This window comes from Ricinus communis, chromosome 3 (genome assembly GCF_019578655.1).
Source record: "Ricinus communis isolate WT05 ecotype wild-type chromosome 3, ASM1957865v1, whole genome shotgun sequence".
Lineage (NCBI taxonomy): Eukaryota > Viridiplantae > Streptophyta > Magnoliopsida > Malpighiales > Euphorbiaceae > Ricinus > Ricinus communis.
This window is the reverse complement of record NC_063258.1, coordinates 22,120,218-22,135,526: the sequence shown is the minus strand read 5'-3', so window position 1 is coordinate 22,135,526 and position 15,309 is coordinate 22,120,218. Positions and strand designations below refer to the sequence as shown.

Here is a 15,309-nt window from a genome sequence, read left to right as displayed (position 1 = left end):
ATTATAATTTTAAATTACCGGTTTAGTCCTTTGACTAATAACGGAATAGATAATAATTAATTTTACTAATCAATAAGATTTTAATGTAATAAAAGAATACATAACTCATTTGTATATTAGACCAAATTTGAGAGATAAATAGTATTTAGTCCATTAATTATCATTAGTTCTTAGCCTTTGACATATCATGATTATCATGATTATATGACTCTTATATATTATATAAGTCTTAGTTGTTATACGATTTCTTTCGCATCAAATTGAATATCAATTTTTCATTCATCCATAATTATTTTTTGGCGAGCCAATCTAATATTATCTCATTTATATGGAATTTAGTGACCTCCCAACTTCTAAAACTTCAATACTTTATTTATAGAAAGCAAAAAGATAAGCATTGCATAAGACGATACTTATGGATGTACAAGAACTAAAAGCAAGTGATCTTGAATCACCATTGATCTCTGAAGCTGGAAGATTAGAATCAAAACACAGATACACTAAAAATGAGATCGTCCTGGAGGTGAAGAAGCAGCTCAAGTTGGCTGGTCCTCTTGTATCAGTTAATTTCTTGATATTTCTTTTACAGGTTATATCAGTCATGTTTGTTGGTCATCTTGGAGAGCTATCTCTTGCTGGTGCTTCCATGGCCACTTCTTTCGCTTCAGTAACCGGCTTCAGTTTATTGGTAAGAAAGTACCACACTTCTGATCTCACTTACTTTGGTTAACTGGTTGGAAACTAGAATCAAAATTTACAACTTACAGCCACAGGACTGGTACCATTAACTCAAAACCTTTTATTTATTTATTTATTTTTTGTTTCACATACTTAAAAACAGTGTAACAGATCTTCTCTTTGTGTGTTGAACAGAGAGGAATGGGAAGTGCATTAGATACATTATGTGGTCAATCTTATGGAGCGAAGCAGTATCACATGCTTGGTATACACTTACAAAGAGCAATGATTGTTCTTCTCTTTGTCAGCATTTCCCTTGCATTTATATGGGCGAATGCTGGTGAAATTCTTCTGTTTTTCAGACAGGACCCAGAGATATCAGCTGAGGCCGGACGCTATGCTCATTTCATGATTCCTTGCATATTCGGTTTTGCCATCCAGGAATGTCTTGTTAGATTTTTGCAGACTCAGAACAATGTGATTCCACTGATGATTAGCTCAGGAATTACAACTTTACTTCACATCTTTATTTGTTGGATTCTTGTTTTCAAGTCTGGACTTGGAAATAAAGGTGCAGCGCTGGCAAATGCTTTCTCTTATTGGATCTATGCATTCTTATTAATACTTTATGTCAGCATCTCTCCTTCCTGCAAGAAGACTTGGACTGGTTTTTCTATGCAGGCCCTTTATGGAATTCCCAATTATCTTAAACTAGCAATTCCTTCAGCTGTAATGCTTAGGTACTCTTGAATTTGCATCAGTCTTGCACAAAATCATGCCAGTGCATTTGGGTTTAGCAAGTTTTGATATGTCCTTTTCTTTATTTGTATCTTGTACTGAAACAGCTTGGAGATTTGGTCATTTGAGATGATGGTTCTGTTATCTGGTCTTCTTCCACATCCAAAACTTGAAACATCAGTTCTATCCATCAGGTTAGACTTGAAGCAACCTTCTCTTAAGGTTTCAGTCCTATCCATCATCTCAGACATGCTTATTGCCAACTGTGTCATATTGCCAGCCTTAACACATGTTCGATGATATACATGATACCCCTTGGATTCAGTGGCGCTATAAGGTGAGTTTGGACCAAAATTACTGCTAACTGCATTTCTACTTTATTTCTCCTGACGAGTTCTTTTGCGCATATTCTTTTCATGCCCTTAGTACAAGAGTTTCAAATGAACTTGGTGCTGGGCAACCAAGAGCAGCTTGTCTAGCAATATGCATTGCGGTATGCATGGTTGCCACAGAAGGCATTTTGGCAGCCTTCATCCTCATACTAGGCCATAAAGTTTGGGGCTACTTTTATAGTACAGAAGAAAGAGTAGTGAAATATGTGGGAGAAATGCTAATTTTGATTTCAGCTTCCCATTTTTGTGATGGCATTCAATCTGTGCTTTCAGGTGTGTGGCAACAGAACCAAATGGTCTTTACCGGTTATTTCAGGTCGTGCTTAGATTGTCTCATTTGCAAAATTTCAGGAACTGCTAGAGGATGTGGGTGGCAGAAGCTTGGAGCTATGATTAATCTGGGAGCTTACTATCTTGTTGGCATTCCTTGTTCTGTGCTATTAGCTTTTGTCTACCACATTGGAGGGAAGGTAATTTTACTTCTCACAATATTCCTTTCCTTAATTTCTTGCCATTACAATACCGGTTGACTTGGATGCAAGAAATGGAGAAAATGACATGAAATTGGTTCTACAGGGCCTCTGGACAGGACTTATAGTTGCACTCTTTGTCCAAGCATTAGGTCTGTTGGCAAAAACTCTGAGCACCAACTGGGAGGAAGAAGTAAGTTAATTTTACAAATTAATTCTTTATATCATGTCCTATTGATTTTGATTTACATGCCAAGGATGTATTTTTGTGCTCTCATTGCAGTCAAAGAAAGCTAGTGATAGAGTCTACAGCAATATTGCCACATTCATTCCTGAAGATTCATCGCTATAAATGAGGCTCAGAAATAATTTTAAGCATTTGTAGCCTGATCTTGCATTGTAGTACCAAAGGGTTATTGCTCGATGCTAAAAGCTTAGGATTGTACCTGGAAGTCTCTGGTTCAAATCCTTTCAGAGATTATGAATTATGGAAAGGGAAGAGTTAAACCGTTGTTTGGTCTAACTGTATTTCCTATGTACCAAATGATTTCGAATTGTAAGCAAAAATCCATCATCCTGGAATAGATGAGTATATTTATTATGATGCTATTGATAAACACATTCTCAGGTTTGGGGAGACTACAAAGACATAAACGATTCACCTTCTAATTAACATTCACGCATGTAAACATTAAGGAAGAGAATATAAATCCAAGTGACAAGGTGCAGTAATCGAAGAGATAGAATTTCAATACTTGTTGCTTCCATATATTACGGCCCTATAAATATAAACTAACCCTAGTGGTTTCTTCAATTCTTATTCAAAGCTCTCAAAGATTTAGAATATAATACATGCAATAAAGGAGAAATGGCATTTTGGTGAAGTCCCCTGGTGCAAGTAGCAGCGATAGTCCTCCCTAGACCACCAGCAGCTATCCAAGTCCTGCAGACAGTTGAAGCAATTGCTTACATAGCCACGTGTTACAGTGAAGCTTCAAATCCAAAATTTTTTGCCGAGAGTGCAGAGTAGTGCGGAATTCTCCAGTACACTCTGGACTAGTGTAGAATTTTCTAGAATACTCTAGAACTCTCTAGAAAGGTGTAGAACCTTCTAGAACCTCTGGAATAGTCTAGAATTTTCTAGAACAATCTAGAATGATGTAAATACTTTTAGAACATTATAGAAGGGTGTAGATACTTTTAGAACATTCTAGAAGGGAGGAGATAATTTCTGTATATACTAGAATACTCTAGAATATTCTAGACACATGTAGGCTATTCTAAAATATTCTAGACTTGTATGGACATAAGTAGTACTCTGGAACATTCTTTTAAGGAGGTGGGGATGGTGGCCATGCATGCCTATAAATACTCCCTCCATGCTTCATTTGTAAGAGATAGATAGAGAGAACATACAACACCAAGATATAAAGAGAATATACAAGCTTACCTTTCCAAACTCTTGTGCTCTCTTTGTGCCACTTTTTTAAGCATACTTCCGTTTACGTAATTGCTGCTATTTTGCCGAGTTTGGCATCCGAGGGAAGGCTGACTAGCAATCTTGACTTCGAGGAAAATTAAGTAAGCTAGGCCGCACGTGGGCGAAGTTTGGGGATAAAACAAAACTCACGTGACAGTTGGTATCAGAGCCAAGTTTGTACCAAAGCCCAGTTGGCACTAGAGCGCGGTTGAGTTCTTTAGGAAAATCTTCACGAGATTACGGCCAAAGTTGGTGAGCAATCCACTTCTACCGCTCCTCTCACTCCATGGGAAGGAGGAAAGGAAAGCGAAAAGGGCCGTAGGGATAAGTCCCGCGACGTGATTGGCGCGACGGAGGAAAGGCTAATCAAGGTGGAGACTGCCATGTCTGATTGGTGTGATAAAATCGAAGACATGGACCTTCACATTGAGAAGCTAGAGTCCAAGAAGGACGATGGGGAGCTTCGAAGGGAGATGCAAGGTGCCTTAAATGTTCTCGCCGACAATTTTAGCGAGGGATAATGAGGCTCTTAAGAAGTTGCTTGCCCAATGCCTGGAGAAGGTCGATAAGCTTGAGGTGGAGCTTAACTTGTGCAAGGCCGCGTTGGCGAATAGTAGGGGAGCGCAAGTAACAACGGTACACAAAGTTGATGCTCCTAAACCAAAGGCCTACGGTGGGGCTATGAGTGCAAGGGAGATCAACAACTTCCTGTGGAACTTGGAGAGATACTTCGATGCAGTGGGCATAGTGGACGACGCCACTAAGGTAAAGTCCATATCTCTCTACTTAAGCGATATTGCTACCGTATGGTGGAGACGCAGGTGCGAGGATGTGAAAAAGGGCCTTTGCACCATTAATACATGGGATGATTTTGGGCGGGAGCTTAAGAAGCAATTCTATCCCGACAATACCGAGAAAGAGGCAAGGTCAAAGCTTCGACAACTCCAACATAGAGATGGCTACATTCGGGAATATGTGAAAGAATTCCCCGAATTGATGTTGGAGATTCCCGATTTGGGAGAGAAAGAAGCATTCCATGCCTTCATTGATGGTTTGTCTCGGTGGGCTCAATTGGAGCTAGAAAGGCGAGGTGTGCAAGACCTTGCCACTGCGATAGCGGTTGCCGAGTCCTTAATAGAGTTGAAGAAGGACTCATTCAAGCCAAAGGTAAAGAAGTATGAAGGAAGTGACAAAGGTGGTGGAGATAGAGGAAAATCTTCTACAAAGGATGGCAAGGCTTTGTATAAGGATAAAGGCAAGTGGAAGAAGGAAGACAAGCGTAGTTCTTCTCCGGAAAAGCTTGCTTGCTTCATTTGCGATGGACCTCATCGTGCTTACGACTGTCCAAAGCGTGGGAAGCTTGGAGCGTTAGTAATCACTGAAGAGGAGAAACAAGAAGAAGAACGAAGAATTACTTCCCTTCGACTCCTCAATGCCATCCAAGCTAAAGTGGAGCAGAAGCCTCATGGTCGGATGTACGTGGAGACTAACATCGGAGGCAAAAGCATTCAAGCCATAGTGGATACCGGGGCTGATACGGTGTATATGGCGAAGGAGGTAGCCGACTCTATAGGGCTGCCTTATAAAAAGGAAAAAGGCTTCATCAAGGGTGTGAATGTTAATAGGCTACCTATCATTGGCATAGCGAGAGGGACCAACATTCAAATAGGCTAATGGCAAGGTAAGGTCGATATCACCATTGCTCCTATTGATGATCAACGATTCTATCTTGGCATGGACTTCCTCGACATGGTGAAGGCATTCTTAGTTCCCTACGCCAACACCATGTGCATAATGGAGAATGGCCAACCTTGTATGGTGCCGATAAAGAGGGAGCTAAGCCAAGACATTATGGTATCGGCCATCCAACTCTCTAAAGGGGTAAAAAGGAAGGAGCCAACCTTCCTAGCAACCCTCAAGGTGGAAGAAGGTCCCATGTTGATGGTTCTACACTTCCAAGCCCTATCCATGGCGTGCTTGCTGAGTTCAAAGATGTTATGCCGCCTGAGCTGCCGAAGAAGCTTCCTCCACGATGAGAAGTGGACCACGAAATCGAGTTGGAACCGGGAGCCAAATCACCCGCCTTTGCACCCTATCGAATGGCGCCTCCGGAGCTAGAGGAACTAAGGAGGCAACTCAAGGAGCTACTTGATGCAGGCTACATAAGTCCATCTAAAGCTCCATATGGTGTGCCAGTCTTGTTTCAAAAGAAGCATGACGGTTCTCTTTGGTTATGCATTGACTACCGTACGCTAAACAAGATCACAATCAAGAATAAGTACCATATTCCTAACATTGCCGACATCTTCGATCAACTTGGTGGTGCTAAGTGGTTTACCAAGTTGGATTTGCAGTCTGGGTACTATCAAGTGCGCATTTCCGAGGGACATGAGCCAAAGACAACATGCATGACGAGATATGGATCGTACGAGTTTTTTGTCATGCCCTTTGGCCTCACAAATGCACCGGCCACATTTTGTACACTTATGAATAAGGTACTTGCTCCTTACCTTGATCAGTTTGTCGTTGTTTACCTTAACGATATTGTTGTTTACAGCAACACTTTGGAGAAGCACGTAGAGCATCTAAGGTTAGTGTTCAAAGCCTTGCGGGATAATGAGCTCTACATCAAGAAGGAGAAGGAGAAATGCTCCTTTGCCCAACGAGAGGTGGCATTCCTTGGGCATATCATTGGCGATGGAAAGTTAAGGATGGATAGTTCAAAGGTGAAGGCTATCCAAGATTGGGAGCCGCCAACCAAGGTGACCGAGTTAAGATCTTTCCTTAGTTTGGTGAACTGTTGTCGAAGGTTCATAAAGGGCTATTCTTCCATTGCCACTCCTTTGACGGATCTTTTAAAAAAGAGTCGTGCCATGGATTGGTCAAGCCGAAGTCCATCCTCCTTCAAGCTTGCAAAGGAATGGAAGGAGCAAGCCGACGTTGCTCGAGCCTACTTGGAGAAGACGTCCAAGCGAATGAAGAAGTGGACGGACAAAAAGAGGAGACCAATGGAGTTCAAGGAAGGGGACAAGGTGCTTGTCAAGCTATACTTGTATGGCAAAGTCGACGGACTTCATTGAGGACTCAGAAGAAGGTACGATGGACCTTTCCCTATTATCAAACATGTGGGTAAGGTAGCGTACAAGCTAGAACTTCCACAAGGCATCAAGATCCATCATGTCTTTCATGTGAGCATGCTAAAGCCTTATAAGGAGGATCGCGATGACCTGAGCCGAGGTAAGTCGAAAAGAGCTCCTTTGAATGTGTGGGCTCAATATGATAAAGAGGTGGACTATATCATCTCCCATTATAAGGTGCCACAATCCAACCAACCTCCAATGACGGAGTTTCTTGTCAAGTGAAAGGGACTTCCCGAAAGTGAGGCAAGTTGGGAGCCAATTCGCGACTTGTGGCAATTCGAGGAGCAAATCAAAGCTTATGAGGAGAAGGCAACGGGGACGTTGCCAGATTAAGTGGGGGAGAATGTCACACCGTGGAGCTTCAAATCCAAAATTTTTTGCCGAGAGTACTAGAGTAGTGCGGAATTCTTCAGAACACTCTCGACTAGTGTAGAATTTTCTAGAATACTCTAGAACTCTCTAGAAAGGTGTAGAACCTTTTAGGACACTCTGGAATAGTTTAGAACTTTCTAGAACAATCTAGAAGGATGTAGATACTTCCAGAATATTCTAGAAGGGTGTAGATACTTCTAGAACATTCTAGAAGGGAGGAAACAATTCTTGTATATACTAGAATACTCTAGAATATTCTAGACACATGGAGGCTATTCTAGAATATTCTAGACTTGTATGGACATAAATAGTATTCTAGAACATTCTTTTAAGGAGGTGGAGATGGTGGCCATCCATGCCTATAAATACCCCCTCCATGCTTTATTTGTAAGAGATAGATAGAGAGAACATACAACACCAAGATATAGAGAGAATATACAAGCTTACCTTTTCAAACTCTTGTGCTCTCTTTGTGCCACTTTCTTAAGCATATTTCCGTTTGCGTAATTGCTGCTATTTTATCGAGTTTGGCATCCGAGGGAAGGCTGACTAGCAATCTTAACTTCGAGGGAAATCAAGTAAGCTAGGCTGCACGTTTGCGAAGTTTGGGGATAAAACAAAACTTACGTGACACACGGCATCACTGAGATTGCCCATGCGCCTGGATTAGTTTAAAAGCCTAAAGGACCCAACCAACCCATGCAATTGCTATTCTGTTTTCTCTATATATGGCCATGTTATACTTGCATTGAAACCCCCATGGCCTGATGGCTTTGTTTATTTTGAGAAGAAAAGACAAATACAATGTCAGGATATCCATATTGCATTGCAAGTCAGCTTTACAAATAATATTGAATGGTTTGAGCTAGAATTAACAGTCTGGTTGAAGACTTATATATATACATGCAACTTACTACAGAAAAAAGAACAAAAATGGATCTAGAAATTCATGAATCATGGTCTCAAACACCTGATGTAACTCGAGGAGTTAATACATGTGAATCAAGAAATAGATTCATAAAAAAGGAACTGCTTATGGAGATGAAGCAGCAGCTTCTGTTAGCAGGACCTCTAGTCTCAGTTCTCTCCTGTTTGGGATTTATATATCGATATATATTTATCTATAAGTTTTGTTGTTCATCTGCTCTTTCCGGTGCTTCAATGGCAGACTGCACCTTGTCTGTAAGTCTATTATTTCATCACAAATTGTATCTGAATACTCATTTTTGTCGGCAATACAGAACATATATTCTGATCTATAAGACTATTATTTCATCACAATTTGTATCTGAATATGCATTTCTGTATACAAGGATCATTATAGAACATATTTTCTAATTTTATTTCATATTCCTATTTTGGCATTTCATTGTCAATAAGAGAGGAATTAGAAGGCGTTAGGTTTAGGAACAAATTTATGTATTAGTCCTAATCATGACTACGATTGACAATTGCAGGGACTTGCAAAAAGGTTGGGGCATATGTTAATTTGGGAGCTATTACCTTCTTGGAATTCTTTGTCGGCCTGTCGTATTCGGTTTCGTATACCATATTGGAGGGAAGGTAAGGTAGCTTCAGGATTCTATTTTCTTTAAAAATCATACTGTCCTTACTAGAATGCAATACAAACTACAGATTTTTATCCAATATTTGTGATTAACGGGGTCTCTAGATTGGAATTACAGCAGCAATGTTTGTGCATGCAACTTCTCTTTCAATCATAATTTTATGCACTGACTGGGAGGAACAATTATACACCGTGCATTTCATACAACGTTAAATTTTTATTTGATGCTCATATTTTTCATTCTTTTTGCAGGCAAGGAAAGTTACTAACAGGGCAGGTAGTGCAATGGCCATCCAGACTCCAGAAAAGCTGATGCATTTTCATAAAAGATGACAAACAGAAATAACTCTGTTTTCTAGAATTAAATTTCAAGAATCTTGGATCATTGAGACAAAATTATAACCATCTTCTATTGATGCTTTTGAATTAAATTCCCAAGAATATTAAATTTATGTGGTTGTTGATATAATAAAAATGACAGGAGAGTCTCCTTTAAGCTAGACAATTAGCAATGACAAGTTTGTCTGCGCATGTAAATTTTTTTTAAAAGTTTTGATTATGAAATCCTATTTAACCTATCCTAAACATCATGAAAGTAACTTTTAGTGAGAATATTGACAATAACAATTTATACTAGTTCATCACTCAAATCCATACAAATTAATTAAAAGAGGGAAATTGAATTTGCATCTTTTAGTGAGGTATAGGTTTTTTTTTTTTTTTTATACGGTATTGACCTTCTATTATAGAATAAAAGGAGGACAGAAGGATTTAAATTGTTCAAAAAAAAATTATTATAAAAATTTTAGTACAAATTTTGTGCTACATCCATAGCACTCGCTTAGGACATATTATAATTTATTACGCACTCACTCATTTGGGAAGACACCTCACTTGAATATTTTTTTCTTCACATTTACTGCGCGCATGCACACACAGAAGGAGCTTAGCTCCTTCTATTCTTGCACAAAATCAATACATTGTCGACTTTTGCTAGATTAGTTCCTCTTTTTTTTTTTAGACAATTCTAGAGAGAATTCTCTAGAATTTTAGAGGGAGAGGGAGGCGGTGACTTCCAATACTCACTCTTGTGTGGAACACTAGATTTTCAGTCAGATGAATAGCTAACTGATTATTACAATGCAATTGCATCAAGTAATTAATAGTTTTATGAAGATCCCTCATAAGCTGCATCATTCATGTACATTCTTGAGTTGCAATAGCTGCTACCCGGTACTCTGCTTCAGTACTTGACAATGATATTGTAGGTTGTCTTTTGCTGTACTAAGAAGCAAGCTCCAATCCAAGGCAAAACACAGATCCTATCATTGAACGCCTTGTATCACAATCTCCAACATAGTCTGCATCGCAGTATCCGACTATCTCACTTTTTCCTTCTTTTTTATACAGTATACCATAATCAATGGTACCTTGGTCATATTGCAAAATTCTCCTTACAGTTTCTAAGTGAGGCTTTTTCGGCTCTTGCATAAATTGGCTCACTATACTTACTACATATAATATATCTGTTCTTATAAGAGTGAAGTATATAATACTGCCGACTAGCTACCTATACATCGTAGCATCCTATAAATCCTTTCGCTCGATTGAGGATAACTTTGTACGTACCTCTACTGGAGTTGAAATAGTCTTGCATTCTAGCATCCCATACTTCTTGAGGAGATCCTTAGTATACATTTGTTGGCACAAGAAGAGTCCAATCTTGGTTCACTCCACTTCAAGACCAAGAAAATGCTTTAACTCTCCCAAGGCTTTCATTTAAAAACATATCGATAAATTGGCTTTAATTTGACATATCTCCATCTCGTCGTCTCCTGTAATGATAAGGTCATCTACATAGACTAATATTATGGCCAACTTACCACCTTAAGATCTTACAAACAAATTGGAGTCTGCTGGTGCCATTATATAATCACTCTGAATTAGAAACTGCGCTATCTTTCCGTACTAAGCTCTTGGTGCTGCTTTAATCCATAGAGTGCCTTCTTTAGCTTGCATACTTAGCTTGGATGAGTCTTGCTCTCAAACCCTTAAGGTTACTCCATGTATATTTCTTGATCCAATTCTCCATGCAGAAATGCATTCTTTACATCCATCTGCTAAAGTTTTCAATCATTGCAAGCAGCTAAGGCTAATAGAATACGTACCATTGTAATCTTTGCTACTGGACTAAATCTCTCGTCATAGTCCAGTCCATATATTTGTGAGAATCCTCGAGCCACCAATCGAGCTTTATACCTCTCCACTGATCCGTCAAGACGACTCTTTATTTTATATACCCATTTGCAGGATAGACTTCACTTCTTTAGGCTTTAGAACTAATTCCCAAGTCCCATTCTGCTTCAAAGCTTCTATTTCCTCTTCCATAGCCTTCCTCCACTCTTTGCTTGAGAATGCTTTCTCGTATGTTGCAAGCTCTTTTGCTTCGCCATCCTCAACAAGTGCTGCATTGGCATATTAGGGATTTGGTTTGCATTGCCTTTTTGTCCTTCTTAGCTCAATTTCTTTTGTACTTTCGACATCTTGAATTTCTTCAAATTGACTTGGTCGTGCTTATTCTGGTGTTTAATGCACTCCCATACGCCATGAAGACTTAGCTTTCTCGAGTGACTTAGCCTTTTCAAGTGACTTATCACCAGATATTTCTATTTCTGGTTCTACCTCAAGAGTGCTTCCTTCGACTGCTTCCTCTTCTTCAAATCTTTCTTGTATTTCTTCTCAATTTCTTTTGAGTCTAATAAAAACACTAATTGAGGAGACCACTAGGATGACACTTCATCAAATATCACATTTGTTGAAGTATGATATCTTTCTGTTGTAGGGTCATGACACTTCCACCCTTTTCTTTAATTATCATAACCCATAAAAAAATGCACCTTATTACTTTCTTATCGAACTTGGTACATAAATAATCAGGTGCGAAAACATAAGATATGCAACCAAAAACTCAAAAATGACTTACAGTGGGTCTCATGTTCCACAATTTCTCAAAAGGTAAAATCAATCCAAGTGGCGTCTGTGGCAACCTATTGATCACGTGCACAACTATTTTTATGCACTCTGCTCAAAACCGAGGTGGAGTGTTCTTCGCATGAAGCATACTTCTGCATATCTCTATAAGGTGCTTATTCTTTCTTTTTACTACTCCATTTTATTGTGGAATGTTAGGACACATCAATTATTATTGGATCTTACAATCTTATAAATACTTCGAGAATTCATATGAATTATATTCACATCCATTGTCAGTACATAGATACAAAATTCTCCGACCAACTTCTTTTTCAACTATCTCCTTGAACTCTTTAAAGTTGCTTAAGGCTTTTGATTTGTCCTTCATAAAGTATGACCATACGTACCTTGAGAATTCATCGATGAAGGTTATCATATACTGAAACCACTGATGGATGGTTTTTTCACAGGTCCAAACACGTCAGAATGAACCAGCTCTAGAGGCTCTTTAGCTCTATACTTATAATCATCATAAGGTAATTAATGTGCTTTCCCATACTAACATCCAACACATGCCGTATCCTTTCGAACATCTAGCTCAAGAAGTCCCTTGAGCATGGACTTATCCATCATTTCCTTCAACTTGTGATAGTTCACGTGTCTTGGCCGTGCATGCCATAAATAAGTTGTCTAACTCCTTCTGGTCTTATCCGCGTAGGGTGTTTGTGATGACATTACATAGACAAACTCTAGCTTTCATATCTTTTTGGCCCGAACACCATATAGTTCCTCGAGGATATGAGTTGTAACACTGATATCAAGTTCTTCTTTATTCCAAGTACATGAAGTACATTCTCCAATGGTACTTGCTTAGAATTATATATGGGTACTATTAGCATCTTGCCAATATGAATGATGGGTAACCTTGAGTTATTTGCAATGATAACAACTCGTCTCCCTTCATACTTTGTCATGCTTGATAATTTTTCTTTATCTCATGTCATGTGATTAGAACATCCAAAGCTTTAAATTGATTCTAGATATATGTATATTAAAAGTAAAAATAAGGTTCAATCTCGCCCTCAAACTTTACAGTTAGGTTCAATTTGACCCTTTTAAACTCTTATAGCTAATTTAACTTCTGAACTTCTCAAATAGGTCCAATTGAGTTCGTTGCACCACTATAAGAAGAGCGTAAAAAAAACAGCTAAATTAAGCCCGATTGCAAAGTTTAAGGGCTAAATTAAACTCGAACGACAAGTTGAAGGGCCAAATTGAATCTTATTCTTTTTCTCTAAGTTAAAAATAAATATAAACTTTTTTAACTACCACAAATCAATAGAACATCAAGACCAACTCATTACTGCTGCCATTACTTTTCTATCACTATTATCAATACCTTTTATCACTAGAAAATAAAAATATATATGAGATTTTACAACCCAACACTACTATTTTTACCATTTTACCGATCTTCACATAATTTCTACCAATTAAAATTTAAAATATGTGAAAATTTTAATATATAAATTTAATTATATAATTAAATCAATTATAATTCAAATTATTTTTTAATGGGTCAAATTGAAATGCACGAAAAGTTGAATGGTCAAATTAAACCTGTATTAAAAATTGAGTGGCCAAATTGGACTATACAGCATGTGCATTTTACTCTCTTAAAAATAGCTTTATTAAATTTATTTAAAGAATTTATGAATTAAATTTGCGTAAAAGTTAAAAAGGCTAACTTGAAGTTTATTCTCCAAAAGTAATCTTTGTTATGAGAAATTATGTAAATTTCTTTAGTGATGCCTAATCTAGAGAGTAGAGTAGGAGGGTTAGGTGTATGACACAAATACTGTAGTAAGGAAAATAAAAAAAGTAAAAGAAAAAATAGGAGAAAATAATTATCAAAACATAGTGGACAACACTTGTGCAATATAGAACATAATAAGTTTAAAAGAAATTTAAAAAGATAACTCCACATTTGGCAAATACCAAAAGGAAATAATAGTAAGGTTTGTGATGATTCTTGGACTTATCAAGAAGTGAGAGATATTTTGGGAAATAATATTACCACCAAAGGAAGGAAGAGAGCAATTTTTAATAGAAAAACTTATAAATAATATTTGTAATTTTAGTCTTGAAGAAAATGAAATACTGCATACTATAATTATAAATCTAAACCATTAAATCCCAACAAAAGTATCACCTGAATAATTAAATTGCATTTCATTGTTTATTTATTTATTTATTCATTTTGGAACGATAATCCCTCACTTGATAGAGTCCGGCCACCGGCCAAACAAATGCCACTTGCATATGCGAGGCTAGCTAGGGTTCATTAGTAGCTGGGCTACAACTACCTCTAACCTATTCAATAAAAATTGAACCAGCGGTTCGCATGTATTTTGTGCAAATATACACAATAAATTGTTAAAAAAGAAAATGTTAATAAAGAAAATGAAAAATTCTTTAAATATAGTAAAATCTTTATACAGTGATAACCTTTATATAGTGATAAAAATTTTAATCTCAATTTGGATCAATTATAAATATGAATAAACTCTCTATTATAATAAATTATACATTTTTTAAAACTCATCTTAAGAAAATATTTTTTTATACGGTAATATTTGTATATATAATTTTAAAAAATATATGTTATGTTATGCTTTGTCTTACTGTAATATTATTTTATTTCATTAATTTTATTTGTATCATATTATAAGATATTAATGTATTTTATCTCTAGTTTATATCATCTCACCAACAAAATTAAATATTAAGTTTAAAAAAAAATTTAATACTCGAATCTTCATTAAATTATAACTACATCATGGTTATAAATTTTATTTAGTTCCAAATATATGACTATAAAGAAGTTTTATCTTTATAGAGAATGCTACTCATTTTTTATTCATCATTTTTCTATAGTCAAAGTTAGTCTTCTTTTGTTAGTTTGTTAGCAGACATGTGAGTTGGTTGTAGCATTAGTGATGAGTTGGCATTAGAGTTGCTTAGTTTTTATTTTCTTTGTATAAATTATGTAGCTTGTAACAAAATTCTTCGAGTAATGAGAATATACTTTCTTCATTTTCTTTGTTTGTTCTCCGTTAACTATCTTCTACAAGACACTTGTTCATGGCACCAGAGCACTCACCCATTAATCTATAATTTTTTGACTACTAAAATTCAACTGATTCAAATCTATAATCCTTTATATTTTGATACGATCTGCTTATTGGAATTGTGAAAGAAGAAGATGAAACTTCTAGAGTGAAGAATAATACTCAGATCAGAAATACATAGAATGTAACTAAGGATTCAACACATGATGTGAGAGATCTATTATTTTTGCAAAACTCATATTATCTAGGGATGCAATTGGTAACTAAACCACTGAATGGAAATAAGTTTTTTTTTGTCTTGGAGTAGATATATTAGAATTGCTTTAGGAGCAAAGCTGAAATTAGGGTTTATAGATGGAAGATATAGA

The 15,309-nt window shown here is 37.0% G+C and overlaps 2 protein-coding genes across 4 annotated transcripts; both read left to right on the top strand.

The window, feature by feature from the left end:
- The first annotated feature begins 302 nt into the window (after positions 1 to 302).
- On the top strand, positions 303 to 2,895 carry LOC8277913 (protein DETOXIFICATION 16-like). Its single transcript, XM_002526161.4, has 8 exons — positions 303 to 688; positions 874 to 1,418; positions 1,524 to 1,610; positions 1,697 to 1,753; positions 1,843 to 2,081; positions 2,160 to 2,278; positions 2,385 to 2,471; positions 2,562 to 2,895. Exons 1-8 carry the CDS (start codon positions 416 to 418, stop codon positions 2,628 to 2,630), a joined length of 1,476 nt encoding a protein of 491 aa, XP_002526207.3. The 5' UTR covers positions 303 to 415; the 3' UTR covers positions 2,631 to 2,895.
- Positions 2,896 to 3,653: 758 nt separating this feature from the next.
- Positions 3,654 to 9,252, top strand: LOC125369605. 3 transcript variants are annotated; one of them, XM_048372465.1, is made up of 4 exons: positions 3,654 to 5,439; positions 6,316 to 6,852; positions 8,728 to 8,833; positions 9,090 to 9,252. In XM_048372465.1, the coding sequence occupies exon 1, from the start codon at positions 4,248 to 4,250 to the stop codon at positions 5,430 to 5,432; it is 1,185 nt and encodes a 394-aa protein (XP_048228422.1). In that variant the 5' UTR covers positions 3,654 to 4,247; the 3' UTR covers positions 5,433 to 5,439; positions 6,316 to 6,852; positions 8,728 to 8,833; positions 9,090 to 9,252. The 3 variants fall into 3 exon arrangements, with proteins under 3 accessions (XP_048228422.1, XP_048228421.1, XP_048228420.1); XM_048372464.1 differs by lacking the exons at positions 8,728 to 8,833; positions 9,090 to 9,252 and adding an exon at positions 7,118 to 7,777; XM_048372463.1 differs by lacking the exons at positions 8,728 to 8,833; positions 9,090 to 9,252 and adding an exon at positions 7,118 to 7,777 and having other exon boundaries at positions 6,316 to 6,995.
- The last annotated feature ends 6,057 nt before the right edge of the window (positions 9,253 to 15,309 follow it).